The 14,615-nt window shown below is 37.4% G+C and overlaps 1 protein-coding gene across 1 annotated transcript; it reads right to left on the reverse strand.

Annotated features, from left to right (window-relative positions):
* Window positions 1-596: 596 nt before the first annotated feature.
* LOC145783365 (tetratricopeptide repeat protein 39C-like) lies at window positions 597-13,992 on the reverse strand. Its single transcript, XM_082595217.1, has 16 exons — window positions 13,819-13,992; window positions 13,184-13,232; window positions 12,777-12,905; window positions 12,089-12,200; window positions 11,560-11,663; window positions 11,097-11,224; window positions 10,069-10,347; window positions 9,305-9,473; window positions 8,625-8,718; window positions 7,900-7,954; window positions 7,515-7,567; window positions 6,558-6,667; window positions 5,868-5,991; window positions 5,139-5,257; window positions 3,829-3,951; window positions 597-3,232 (listed from the first exon to the last, which is right to left on the reverse strand). Exons 1-16 carry the CDS (start codon window positions 13,944-13,946, stop codon window positions 3,149-3,151), a joined length of 1,860 nt encoding a protein of 619 aa, XP_082451343.1. The 5' UTR covers window positions 13,947-13,992; the 3' UTR covers window positions 597-3,148.
* Between the last annotated feature and the right edge of the window lie 623 nt (window positions 13,993-14,615).

Genomic DNA, 14,615 nt, shown 5'->3' on the forward strand with positions numbered 1-14,615 from the left:
GCCAAATCTCATACTTTCCATGTGCCTTCACTTGTACTTAACTTAAGTCTCTTAGCTCCGCCAGAGTTAACATGACCACTATTGTCTTTGTAAAGGTCTCCCACTAACCCAGTTGATTCGGCGTCAAACAAACCAGAACAACTTTGGGCACAAAGAAACCGCAAAATCAAGCAACAATGATCCGCCCTCTGGGGTTGTGGACATTTTAAGAACTGTTTTCTTTCAGCGGCATGTAGTGGGTGGATGGAACAATTCACAGACAACACTTCAAACACAAGAGGAAACTTCACTCTGTCAACCTCGGTGATGGGCCTGAATCAGTGGTTCAAAGTCTTTACATTCCACAAGCAGTAAACTATGCTAAACTGCCAAGATTAAGCTCTCAAGGAAACTTTCTGAGTTCGAGGATAAAGCTTTACACTATCACTGAAAAAAAGTATTGAATACCATTTTAACCTTTAGCTTTTCAAAAGGTGAACATTGATCTAAATTCGGCTAAGGCTTTCCGCTTGTTAGTAGCTTACCATTACAAAAATAAGCAATGTGTAGCCGACAACAAAAACACCCTTGCAAGCTAAACGTGATAGAGGTAAGACTATACTCCTTTTACTGGCATGTCGCTCCAAAAACACACGTTTGCATTAATAGCTATAAGTCAGCGGGGCCTTTGTGTTGGCCATATGATGCATTCAGAAAGCACGAAGAAAGTAGTGATCAAGGTTATAACAAACTTACTGTTGAGTGAATATCTAGATCTAATGATTCTCATCATCACTATCGGCTCAACTGAATGAGCTAACTGCGACAAGTCACTAGACTGGAAGTCAATAAACCATCTTGGAAATACATTTCTGCGTAATTTCAGTCAATCAGTGATGATGAAAAATGTTGTTTGCAGCAGAGGAGATTGTACAAAACAATTACAGCAAAGTAAAAGGCAAATTTTGAGGAAGTAAAAAATCTAATTAGATACTTTGTGTGACAGTTGACAGCGTACATGTGTTCGAACAGGTGTCGGCCGTTGATAACTTAATACAAAGAAAGCAGTAGGCTAAAGCAGAAAACAAATTATTTATATCGTATGTTCTCCAAAAGAGATAAAGTATTGATTCATTAAACATGGCATCAAAAATCTTCAACAATATTCATTATGGTCAAGTGGAAGATTTCTATAGTCTTTTGAACTTTTGACTATGAGGGATCAATGCTGACAAAGTAGTGATGAACTGGCCATTTAAACCTACCAAAACTATTTAAACTTGGTGACTTATACAGTATAGAGTGCCTGCATCGGAGTTGGTTCGGTAAGAATACATATCACGAAGATATACAAAGTTCTCCTGAAAGTGAAAAAAATTATCACAAAAACAAAAGATAAAGTATCACGAAAACGGATGAAACATCACGAAAACGAAAGACGCCTATCATAAAAAACGATCAAAAAGATTCTACAGGACTTGAATAACAATTCCGAAAAGATTCTACAAAACTTCATTTCTTCCCAGAACGAAAGCTCAGTTTGAAAATACCTCCGGTCCCACAGAAAATGGCAAAACTTATGATCAAGGTACAAAACACGATATACGCTATTTCATAAGAGCATCACGGGATATTGAGTGTAACTTTGTAAAAGAGAAATTGCACTATCGCTTCAAAATAATCTACGTTGAGATAAAAACATTTTGTGATTGTTGTTGAAAAATTTTCAAACAAGCAGCAAGAATCGGCAAATGAAAAGATATTGTGTAACGATAAGTGGCATTAAACGAAAAAAAATCATAAGAATGAAGGTCCACATGAAATCTAACTGCACATTGATCAAAACGTTACGGATTTTGATGTCTTGGAACATAACTTTCTTAATGGGTAGAGTGGATGACGACAACGTATTCAAAGGAACAAAAACTCATCAAAACCGAGTAGAGATTTAGTTTCTTTTGGAAAACAAGCAAATCTACAGCATCTAAAAAATGAGACTCATTGCAAAACTGAACATGTCAAGCATGGCTCATAGAGAATACCACAAGTGCGTCACAGCTACATATGCGATAAGGCATCTGAAGCTAATAAGGCCCGGCCAGTAATAAGGCCCACCCCCTGGATCTCCGTTGTTACAAATCTTTTAAACAAAATTGGAAGCTCTGATTGCTGCTATGGTGAATTGAGACTAACTGGTAAAGTTTCACAGCCTAAAGTTGAGAACTTTTTGAGTTACGGAAAGTTGAAGTTTGGGGGGACTGAAATTGAGTGGTTTTATTAATTTTCACATATTTTAGACTGTTCTGCAGTTAACAAACCGCTTTGACTTCCGTTTTTTTGCATTTTATGTGAAAGATATGTGCATGCTGATGCAGTAAAACCAATAAATTTGAACTTTTTTTCTAATTAAAGCAAGACTGATAATGATGATCAGACTAGGCTAATTTTGGTATTGAGGCCCATGGGCCCCTGGGGTAACGTTGTGCACCCCTGGTTAAGAAAGTGAGGGTTAAAGACTTGAGTGACCTAAACAATTCTTGTTACACCATTAATCCAATTTGTTATTGCAATGGAAATATCATAATCAAAATACTTTATCATCCCTACCATATCTAAATAAAACACCATGTCGCGTTTTAAAAAATGGAGCATGGGAGAGAATAGTTGTCTCTGTGTATTTAATTATTAGTTATGTGCCTGTGTTGTCGATTAGAATTTGTTTTGTGGTGTTGTTATGGTGAAAATACACCTTTGCCATCACTTTTGGTGCTAATTCAAACCGGGCCTTATTCACAACACGTGCATCTAATAAGGCCCGCTTGAGATTTTTTTTTATTTTTTTTAATATTTTACAACCCCTTTTACTTAGAAACTTGTTTCATAGATATGTTGTTTAGATAGACCCAAAGTATCCTCATTCCAAGTTTCGTTCAAAATTATGCAGTATTTAGAAAAATATTGAGGTTTGAAAATTAGCGGGCCTTATTAGCTGCAGGTGCCTTATAAAACAACTTCCAAACACGTCACGCGTTTGCGGCAAAAATCGACTTCTGGTGTACTGTACATCCACTCTGAAACCACACAAGTTTTAGTAGTTCACGCACGATAAATCAATGCTCCTGGTTGACACTTCACTGCATGAAGGTGATATGATGTGATCACGTGATCTTTAGGGGTCGTTCTTTAGTCTTTGCTCGGTCGCGTGAATTCGCATCTGAAGACGGTTCTCAAAATCGTACCCAGCAAAGTTATCCTTGAATAACAAGACCGTGGGTTAGATGAAAAGTACTGATCGTAAGTAGGCATTGACTACGATCATTCAACAAGAAGCTGGTGATAAAAAATTCCGTTCTTAAAAAATAACGCAAAACACAGTATAAAAAACTGGTTTTATTAAAACATGATCTTATGTTCTGCATTTTTAGCTTCATTTTCTTCAGTAAATTTGGTTTACTAAATCTTAAACGCGCAACGTCAAAAGGTAAAGATAGTCCCATACTTGATTCAAGTGTCGGGTACGTTAAGATAAGGTTCTCATTGTACTAAGCCTTCGGCACCAAGAAGATTAGGTTGGCCAGTTCCTTTCACTCGGCCGCTTTTCCTTCAGCAACTACGCCCACCCAATTTATTACACCAAAGGTAGAGGTGAGAGGTGTTTTCAACAACCAGCGTAGCCGGGAGTCGAACCAGGCTTGCAATATTGAAAAGTCAACGCCTGATCCGTTGCGCCATCCCAAACGCGCCACGTTAATCGTGTTTTAAAAATCGAAAACCATACGCTTAGTTAGTGCGGCAAGCATTTTTAAGATCCATAGCATTGATTGGTTGCTCATTTTCATTTCACTTCACCTTGCAATGATGAAGCACTTCCAAGCCTTTCTTTCTTGTGTCAGGCGAAGTCAACATTGAAGTGGCCAGCTCGTACAAAGCGAAGGGTGAAATGTGACCATCTTCTACGTCTCTCTCGGATATCTGAAAAATTAAAAGCGTAAATTCCGTTATCGTTATGTTGTATGTGCGAGCTATATGCAATGCATACTTTGTAAGTAGAAATATCAATTGAACAATTTTCTTTCAAGTTAGTGCAGTTAATTTCACTCGACTTAACGACGCATGAATAAATTGCAATGATTATCCAACATTTTGCTTTGGGTCAATTAATTTCCAAATTTTAGCACTTCATCAAGACAAGCAAACGAAAATTCTGGGGGATTACAAAGCAATGAAATAGATACAAGAAGGTTGGTATTGGTGAGATCAATACATCCTGTGATCAAGCGGCATGTCTTTTAATGCTGGACCCACCGACAAGTGTGTTTTGGTTACAAACCAACTGAATGGTAGAAGGAACAAGCAAGCATGAAGCTCTGCAGATTTAGTCGTAGAGAAATCGTGATGTAACGACCAAGACGTCTGCCCCGTTAGATCAGTGGTTACGCGCCCGACTCAAGATCACGTGGCGCTGGTTCGGCTCTCGGGTTGTGCGCTTGAGCAACGCATTTCAGGACTGCTCTCCATTCAGAGGCACCTAGTGAATGGAATAATTCTCCGGCAACAACACTTCAACAATCGGAAAACTTCACTCTGCCAATCTTGGTAACCGGCCCTGCGTCAAGAGCCTCTGCAAGTATGCGAAACTACCAGCAATAACCAATCAGGGCTTTGTCAGTCTGAGGATAAAGATTCAAAACCAACCAACCACCTCATATTACAAGCGAAGAACACATCTACGCATGAATTCAAAGTAATGTACTCGGCTGTGCCTCTACATGGCTGTGCTGAGGCTGTCTGCTTTTTAAAGCGCTGAGATAAACGCGTGGTTACAGCGCTAAAAAAAAGCACTTTATTAGAATATCGGTCTAACACATAAACCGTCATGACAAAACCCGGATCTCAGGTAAACGTCAGTGAAGATCAAATTAGCCACTAGCTAATGAACTTAAATCTTTTCAATGCAGATTGAATCGTTAAACTTTATGCCGTACACCATTCTTTACTAAACAATAAACATGTTATGCAAAGTTTGTTACAACAAAAAGTGGAGAATTAAAACGAAAATTAGCTTAGATAAAAAATTGTCGTGAGTTAGACGCCAGAGAGTGAACCCACTAGCTCACACTGCCGGTGGATGCGTGTTAAATTAGAAATACTGTTGATACCTGGGCAGCTTGTCTGAAGCATTCGATTGATTCTTTTTTGTTTTTCAAGCTTTTGTAAAGAGCACCAAGTAGTAGTTGCTTCAACCCGTTCAAACAGGGGTTGGCCACTTCCTGACATACTGAAAACAAGTTTCTCCGTCATCCACAGTTGTGCTAGCTCAAACACTATAAGTATATTCGAATTGGGAAGAACTTCTACTCTTTTTTCGAAAAGTGCCATAAAAGCGCTCAAGTGATAAGAGAAGACAAAGAATGTGCAAACAAAGTGAGGTTTCAGATAAATACGATTTAAGCACAAGATTTTTCTCATGTCCCACAAGTTACTGATAAAGGCGTTGTGGTGGTAAATATATCAACTTTTGAACGTGCACTTTCTTATGTCACGTTATTTAAATGCAAATTTTGGAAATGCACACATGATCAAGCGACGCAACCACACAAGATTCACAATCTAGCATCTTCAGCGAATGTATTTGGATTTCATCTTGAGCTCATATACAACTGCAAAATTAAATATGGCACCGTAAGGATACAAAACAGATAAGTTAATAGTTATTTTCAGCTGACCAATTAGTTGAGATTCGATGAAAAACAAGCTTTAACTGTTGTGACGTTCATAGGACACCGCACGATTACCAAACGAAAAAGAAAAATCAAAAAGTAAACTTCAATCTTAAGGGAACAAAAACGCAACAATGCTAGTAAGGTTAAGCTGAGGATAGTAGTTACTTTTCAACATTTTACGAAGGCTTTCTTGTGTGCAGTTAGGAAAGGCAGTCCACAAGTATAAGACCTCCAACAGAAGGATCATGACGTGTTCGTGGGTGGGAGGAATCTTTTGGAACACTTTTGCCTAAGATAATTGCAGAATTAAAAACGAAGAAGTACAATGTACAATTGTACATACTACAACTGATATTAATGCACACGGTAATCCAATGAAAGCCTGCCCTAAACAAACTGCCTGATAGAAGTAAAGTTGTAGACATTTTGACAAGCGAAACGCAACCACGAGAAGAATACCATCAAAGCTGTTTGTGATTGGTCAACTAATTCAAAAATGACACCTCGTTGCAGAAATTTGGTTCACTGGACCTACTTAATAATGTAACGACAACAGAACAAGCGACATGTAGCGCTATTTTTCACTATGCGTATTTACAAAGTACGTCTCTTTAGATTGACATGGCAATAACTCAGTACCTGTTTATCACATTAAATCTTCCAGAGAAAGGTACTTGAAGTGCAATCCATTACATTAAAAAAAAACGTTTTAGTTAACTGCCTAGTGTCTACCCAGTGAAGCGTACATTACTTCGTGTACAAACGTTATCAAAGTATTAATGACATACACGTACATTACTTGAATCTTAACACTCAATCAGTTAAGCATAATCAACAGAATCATACACCACTTACTTTTCGGACCACGTATATTTCCAGCTGGTTGTTTTTGCGTTTGAAAAACTTGGGAACTTCGAGCATTGTGGTGCGGCAGCTGTCGAAGTTCTTCACTGCTCCTTGGAGCACTGAAACATAATTGCAGTACATCTTGTTAGTGGAACTGTGTATTTCATCGGCCTTAGAACATTAACGAATAGAAAAAAGCCCAATCTTTATGGCGTCTTTACAGTTTACATGTTCACTTGTATGTGATAAAATTAGCACAAATCTTGAAAAATGAATAAATTCAAGCAAGGATAATAAATATCTTTTCAACATAATCGATTCCAACCAAAAGCTTTTCGCAGGAAACGCTTAGTATGGCACGATGGTAACACAGCATGACGTAGACTTGGCAACACAAATATAGGCTAATGGGCAACGTGACACGACTTCCTATACGCTACTATTGTACAATGCTGTGCTTGCACGTGATTGTAGTTCAATTTAATTTTGTTTCCAGTGAGCCACAAAATTTCTACTTGGCGTAATGGGTATAAAACTAAGCTGACGCACAGACGCGACGTTGTTTCAGCTATTGAGTCTAATATTGCAATGCATGCCATGCTAAGAAGTGCCGAGGAGTGTTTATTACTACGGATACGCTGCATCAGCATAGGCCTTTATACAGTACACTCACAAGAAACATACCAAACAAAACTAGTTAATTCTATAACAGGGATGGCAAACTTTTTGATGATAGTACCCATATGAAACAAGGATACGTCCATATGAAAACTTAACGTGAAATAAACACAAAAATACGTTAGATTGCATGATTTGTCCGCGAGAATACACACTTAAAAAGCGGCTGCTACATCTCTACACACATCTTGGCTATGTTTGGGCCAATTAAGATGCCAATAGAAAGCCTCTTCGTGTAAAGCGGGACAGTGGTTCGCCATACCTGTTCAAGGATAAATTTCAACTTACACGCTTTCAGGTAAGTGTAGTAGCAAATGGACCACTTCGACTCTTTCGTCAACCTACAGCAAAAAAAAACAGTTTAAAATCATTCACTTACCCCTATGATGCTGAACACAGCTTGGCAGAAAGTTGGCCCAACGGTTGCTCGGCTACACTCATATTCATGTTTACAAGAACAAACGTTCTTATTCAAACAATCATCCCATAATCAAGTCAAGCCATGTGCCAGCAATGGCATAACTGGCTGACGGTGATGGTTCTATCGTGACGAAACGATATTCCAAAAAGAACAAACAATCTACATCAAAGACAAGCTGGTCGCGGCATGATCGAAATCTTCACTTCTCGCCTCACAGCAGACATGTTTTAATATCTCAAACAACAGTCTTGCCTTGAAATATTCTCCAATCCTCTCTCCCATTCCAGCTCCATGATGCAACACCAGCCTGTCAAGTAATAAGTAGAAAGCACAAGTGCGTACGACAAATTAGCTTCAATTGTAACAAAATTAAATGTATATAGTCCTTCTTCGTCTGAGCTTCAGGGGACGAAGGTCTATGTTTTTATCACCCCAGGTTAACAATTTTTCAAGAACTACATGAGACTCATGTTGCCAACCTCCTCGTAGTGAGTTCACGTTTGTGAAACAAATGGCAACAACCACAGACCGCAACTCATAGAGCACCCGGGGAGATAAAAGGATAAACCCTCGGCTATGGTGTCCAACGAAAGGAACTCATCCTACTGATTCTGAAGTGCACTTTTCAGTGCAGGCAGTTCCACGTGTCGTAAGGGTCGAAGTAACACTGTTGCAGTTAAACGTGGAAAAGGAGTACATTGAACGTTTTTCAAAGATAGCTCTGCTACTCAACAAAGAAGGCAACACAACACAAAATCTATATGATTATATCGCAGCATAAAAATGTGTTACAATAATCATTTCCATGCTTCATGCTATTTTTGTTTTGGTAAAATAGAAAATACAAATTAAAGCAGTGAAAAACGAAAGAATATGCATTAAACACCAACTGTGAGCCTCTACGCCACACAACGATGTTTCCCTCATATCGTACGTTAAACGTAGTAAATTAAACAAAGTTCAACGTGCGGACTTGCCTATTTCATATGAACATAACAGTTGAAGTTCACGTTGATCTGCAGCTTCGTCGTGTGAAGACTGAAGTGCATCCAGTGCTCCTTTGATGTCGCGCTAAAATTGTTTATGCATTGCTTGTCAATCAAATGCTTGCGACTTGACCCAAAGAATAAAACAAAACTAGAGTGATCACATTTCGTGCTATAACACGCCCCAGAAACAGTTGTAGATAATTTTGCGCATGATTTGAACAGACTATTAAGTGTGTTGGCCGAAATTGCAGTAGTCCTTGATCTAAGCGTGAACACCTGAGCAAAACTATCAAGGCTAGATTTCTCAGTCCAAAGGTAAACACTTCTACAATTCATAAACAAAGAGTACGCCACAGAGAATATATTTTGGAACTTTTGCGATGTCACGAGGTTTGTGGCAGTAATTACACGTTTCCTATTCATGCGTATGACTAGACTTCTTAATTGAGGCCGTTTGATCAAACGTAACTGTGCATAAATGAAGCCTAAACATGTTAGTCATCGACCCGCTGCCTACCAGCAGCAATTGCGCTGCAAACACAATGCTATTTCCGAAACAGTCAAACTCACCGCGTCGACAGTGGTGTTGATTTCAGCATGTGCGAGCAGAATTGCTACGATTCTTAAAAATCCGACATAGATCAAACTCCACTAGACAAACTACTCGCCTTGCATCGAAGAACCCTTCCTTTAAAGAACAGGACTAAAGAAGAGGTTGGATATTTTTTCTCATTTGCTTTGAGCAATTTTTCTGCTTCAGGAAGACCAGCGTCTACGCAATCACCATCGACGGCAAAGAAAGGACGAACCACAGTGTGATACCAAAGCAGAGACAACCTGGAAAATCGACACTTTATTTTACAACCTAGACTAAGAAGCATTACATAGTAATAGAGATACCTACAATCTTGCTTGAGTAAAAGTAGGGCTTTTCGTCAAGGCGTCACACAATACGTCATAAGTGATTAAATTTTAAACCAAAGTCTGTCATCTTAAAAATTAGGCTTCTTTTGATATGTCACTTGGCGCGGAACAAAGTGGAAACAGAAAAGCGTGCTTAGGAAGAACAGTGATTCATTGCAATCACGCAGCCACTTACCAAAGGGCAAGCAAATAGTCACAATCGATTCCAATCAGTGATGCAACAATTTAATAATTAGGCAAGGATGATATGCCAGAAACAACGTGCTCTGAATGCAGCTTTGCATCTTGTAAATGTGGGTTAGATTTGCGCTTCCTTTTGTCAAGCTGAGTGAAGCGAGCGAAAGATTCCCAGTAAAGTTTGTGCAATTCTAATCAAACTCTTTAAAATTAACCAGCTGTGAAAACTACAAAACGATGGAGCAGCTATTGCAATGAAAAACTCTTCAACGTGCAACAGGTACCTCGTTGATTGAACTTAAACTATTCTCTTCGGATTTAAACTACTCACATGGCAAGAGGGGCTTTCATATCTTGGCTAGTACATGCGACTTCCAAGCATTTGATACCTGTCGCTCGATCACCACGAAAACCGATCAAATTAACGATGCGGAGGAGATTTGGGGGAACCAAAGACACGCATAAGTTGAATGCCCCGTAGCCGAAGCATACCGCTCCGTACAGCCTCAAAATGGTAGCATTTGCAACGGAATTGCACTTTGTTGGGGTCAGTGCTGCAGATAACATTTCATCGCCACTGGCGTTAGTATGATTAGGAGAATCACTCGATCTGCAAAAAAAGTACCGTAAATTAACATATTGTTTAATTTGCCACATGACAAAAAAGAGAGCTAAAAGTACGCAAACAGGATAAACCAAGAAATGCATGCATGGACGATGCAAAGGATGTGACGTTTTTTTTGACATAAACATGGCGCTTCATTACGGACAGAAAAAGTTTTTCTGGTGCATATGTACCCAGACAGCTAATCAGTTATTTTTTTACATTGATTCAAAGTCTACAGACGTTACAAGAATCGGTGTGAAAAAAAACGACTGATTTGCTATCGTAGGTAGTTACTACGCCCAAATTACAAAACAAGTGTGTGAAATGAATACTGAAAAGTTTGGGTGTTCATCAGGACAATTATCCTTTCTAGCACTAGTTGCAACGTTCATCTGATGAAATTGAAAGTAAAAGTAACAACAAACAGGATGGTTTATTGCTTCACTGACGTTGAAATTGAAAGTAAAAGTAATCACACACATCACACATCATTGGCCAATTTTTTAAAATATTGCGTGTTTTATTTTTTCTTGCCTTCAATCGCACTGCAGTATATAACCTTGTGAAATTTTACTTTGTAAGTTATTCGCTCTGAGGATGCGCATTGTCATGGTGCGCGAAACGTCATTGAAGCAATAAACCATCTTGTTTGTTGTTACTTTTACTTTCAATTTCATCAGATGAACGTTGCAACTAGTGCTAGAAGTGTGTGAACTGTTAAAAATAAACTTTTAGTAGCATTTCCCACATACAAGATGCCTTCATCGCTGTCGTTTGAAATTAGACTGGACATAGACGAAGATGCAGGTAGGCCTCCCGATGACGTACCCTCGTTCACTGGAGTGGAACCCACCACGAAGCCAACATCGGAAGACGGGGGCTAAAATATACAATAATAATAATCCTTCTTGCAAATAATATGAAACAATACAAGTATTAAGTAATAATAACAATTGTAACAATTGTAACTAACAATTGTAAATAACAATTGTAAATAACAATTGTAACTTTGAAAAACGATTCGAACATCAAACCCAGCCAGCAAATCAATCACTTTTTACATTGATTCAACGTCTGCAGACGTAAAGGTGATTGATTTCTTGGCTAAGAAAGACGTATTTGAAAAACGCAAAGCTTTCTGCTTCTTTTCGATGCAGATTTTCTTGCAAATAGTTAATACCACATACAAAAGAATTACATACAGAAAATTCTTACAGTATACTCAATTTTGTGCGCCTTGAGCAAAGCTAAAACTTGTTGATGACATTTTTCATATATTTTCCAAGCCTTTCTCAAACTCCATCCCCCTTTGATGTAACCTGATTTTGGGAAATAAAACAACAGTTGTTATAAAAAAAAAAAAACAATAACACGAAATAATATAACAAAAAAATGTAGAGATAGCGCTACAAAGCAAACTTTTAAACTCACTGTGTCATGTGCTTATTTGCAACTACAAAATAACGTTCGTGCTGCTTGGTGCATACTGTTGTGGTTAATAATTGTTTTCAACCAACCAGCAAAAATCGGTGATATAATAACAGTAACGTTTTGTGTTGGCTGAGCAACAACCCAGACAGCAAAATCCGTCATTTTTACACTGATTCAACGTCTGCAGACGTTAAATCAATGCAAAAATGATGGATTTTGCTGTCTGCAAATTCACCAGTTCTTCAAACGACAACTCATATCACCACTTTAAATTATTGGCAATGTAATTTTATACCGACAATCAGTCACATACTTGTTAGTTCTTGTTTAATGAAATACACAAGTGCAATGTATAGATAGCAATCGGCCACAATAATCCTTCTTTGAAGCACTTCTTCGATGGCTGCAGTTTTACGCTGCAGGGTCTAAAAAAGATAAAGTACAATAGTATATAAAACATAGCAATGTATAGATTGGCCACATGCTCGGTTAGCCATGGTATGCAGAATTCAAAAGCAAAAAATATGAATCAGCAAGACTTTTGAGATGAAGAACTAGAACTGGTAACATAAGTAGCCTACAGCTCTTGCAAAAAAACAAAATCGATTTTACAATAAGCTACTACAATTTTCAAAGCTTTGTAAATTTAGTTTGTTTATATATGTTTTCCAACAAAAACACAAATGGTGTTGTAACGTACGTTTTATTTTTGCTTAGAACACATGCTTTCTTTCATGTCAAAAACTTAGGTTCAATTCCAATGTTGATCAGGCAGCGGCCTGTTTAACAAGAACTTAAAGGAATAGCTGTTTTTTTTTCCAAAACAAAAAAGTAAAGATGGCATTGAACTACTTTACTATAAAGTCTTTAAACAAGTAGATTCTATTACTACACCGAAGTTGTCACAAGCTTTTATATTAATATCAAAAATGTAAATGATTCGCAGTTATAACAAATTAAAAAGGGGTTAGGAAGCTTGCCATAAAACAGTGTATATATACCTTTTTACGAAATTTACTTTTTAAACTGTCAATCAGGTCATCCTCCATTGAGTTGCATAATTTTTGTGTTGCCTTCAAAGACTGTACAGCTTTTTCTAATTTTTCATCATCGAACGTCATTAATCCTTGCTGCAAGACAAATGCATATTAGAAAATAATTTACGTAATTGAAAACAACCACTGGTAGTTGCATGAACAAAGACAACAAATCAGTATAAACATAAACCGCAAAGTCATATTTGTTGCGAAGCTATCTTTACAACATTCTCCGATCATCTTCACTTGTATATCTTCAATACAAAATTACAAGTATATTCTATACTTCAAAATATCTTTGTAGCAGAAACTATTATTGCTTTTCAACAAACAGCAATATACTGAGCTGAATGAAATAAGTAGCTACTTGCCATGAATGAAACAAAACTTGCACCTGCACTCATTAGTGGACTTTTGTTCCTAAACAAAAATAACAAATTTCACTCCAAAATAAAGTCAGGACAGAGTTGAAAGATAGTAGCTTAGGCTTTGTTACCAATATAGTTAATGCATAATGGTAGGCAGGGCAGGATTTAGACAAACAAAGGCCCTAGGCCAGTGGTTCTTTACCGCTTCTTTGGCAGGCTTCCCTTTAGCATTGATTACAAGTTCTGTACCTGCCCTGGTTCAAACAACTGTAACACCAAGAGAAATTTTGTTTTTATAGCTTTGGTAGAGAGTTTGCTTTATACAAATGAAAAATACCACAATGCTAAACCTCTTGAAGTTACTTTGTTTTAATGTCATTTTTAAATATAGGTGATACATCACGTTTAGGTTTCAACCTTTCCAGTATAATGGTAAATCCGGCATTGATGATAGGTATTTTTAAGCTTGCATAAAAAACAACACAAATATCTGCAATGTTGCTATAATTCTATTTGTTCAACAGACCAATTAAAATCACCATCTACTGTAGCCAAACTTTTTTCAAACCTTCTAAGCTTTAACACTATAAGGAACCAAACTATAGTTTGCATATGTACGTTATTAAGCAAATACTCACTGAAATTCACTGAAAAGAACTTCAGATTCTTTGAATTTATTGTTCAACATAAGAGTGATTCCATCAAGTGCCAAGACATGATCCTTAAAATTTAGAGGTGCTTTAAATGCAGGTTTAACATTGGTCATCTTTCTAAAAATATGTCAATATATATATGCATTAAATTACTGAAGGTTGCACATTGCAAAGGGTCTACAACTCTACATCTGAAACAAAAAGTCTGATTTTTTTGATCGAGACATACTAAATATAATTGCATGTAGCCTAAAAACATAGGTCATAGCATAGGGTAAATTGGTTCGTATAGGAAAAGTTGTGATACATTCAATATTAGTGATAATAATGTAGTATTGTGTCAACTGGGTTTTTTTTGCTGAGACTTTTCGGTCATTTGTGACTTGAAAAAGTTAATGACTTGAAAAAAGTCGGTCATTTTTTATTTATTTCGGTCACTTTTCTGATGAAAATCTTTCCTTTCAAGTAGCTGATACAAACCAAAATTTGCACTTCCTGACTAGCTACAACATTAAGTTACGCTGAGAAACATTTTTTCGGACATTTTGACCGAATTGACTATACATTTTTTCGGACATTTTGCTAAAAATCGGTGAATGACCGATAAATGACCAAAAAAAAAACCAGCGTGTCAATGCAGATTGTTGTTATGGAAGAGATATGGTAAGACTGAATTTCAAAACATCACTGCATCTTGCAAACTAAATTCATTGCTTCATTCAATGTATTCAAATTTGTTGTTATTAAGCATATTTAGCTCCCTGAGGCCTGAATAGCAATGG

This window comes from Aplidium turbinatum, chromosome 14 (genome assembly GCF_918807975.1).
Source record: "Aplidium turbinatum chromosome 14, kaAplTurb1.1, whole genome shotgun sequence".
NCBI classification, from domain to species: Eukaryota; Metazoa; Chordata; class Ascidiacea; order Aplousobranchia; family Polyclinidae; genus Aplidium; species Aplidium turbinatum.

Bases quoted from the DNA above. Each gene is read 5' to 3' on its own strand.
- LOC145783365 (XM_082595217.1), bottom strand. From the start codon at position 13,946: ATGACCAATGTTAAACCTGCATTTAAAGCACCTCTAAATTTTAAGGAT. The intron at 13,233-13,818 runs GTGAGTATTTGC...ATTTTTGTTTAG, and splicing joins GTTCTTTTCAGTGAATTTCA to GAACAAAAGTCCACTAATGA. The intron at 9,474-10,068 runs GTGAGTAGTTTA...TCGATTTTCCAG, and splicing joins ATGAAAGCCCCTCTTGCCAT to GTTGTCTCTGCTTTGGTATC.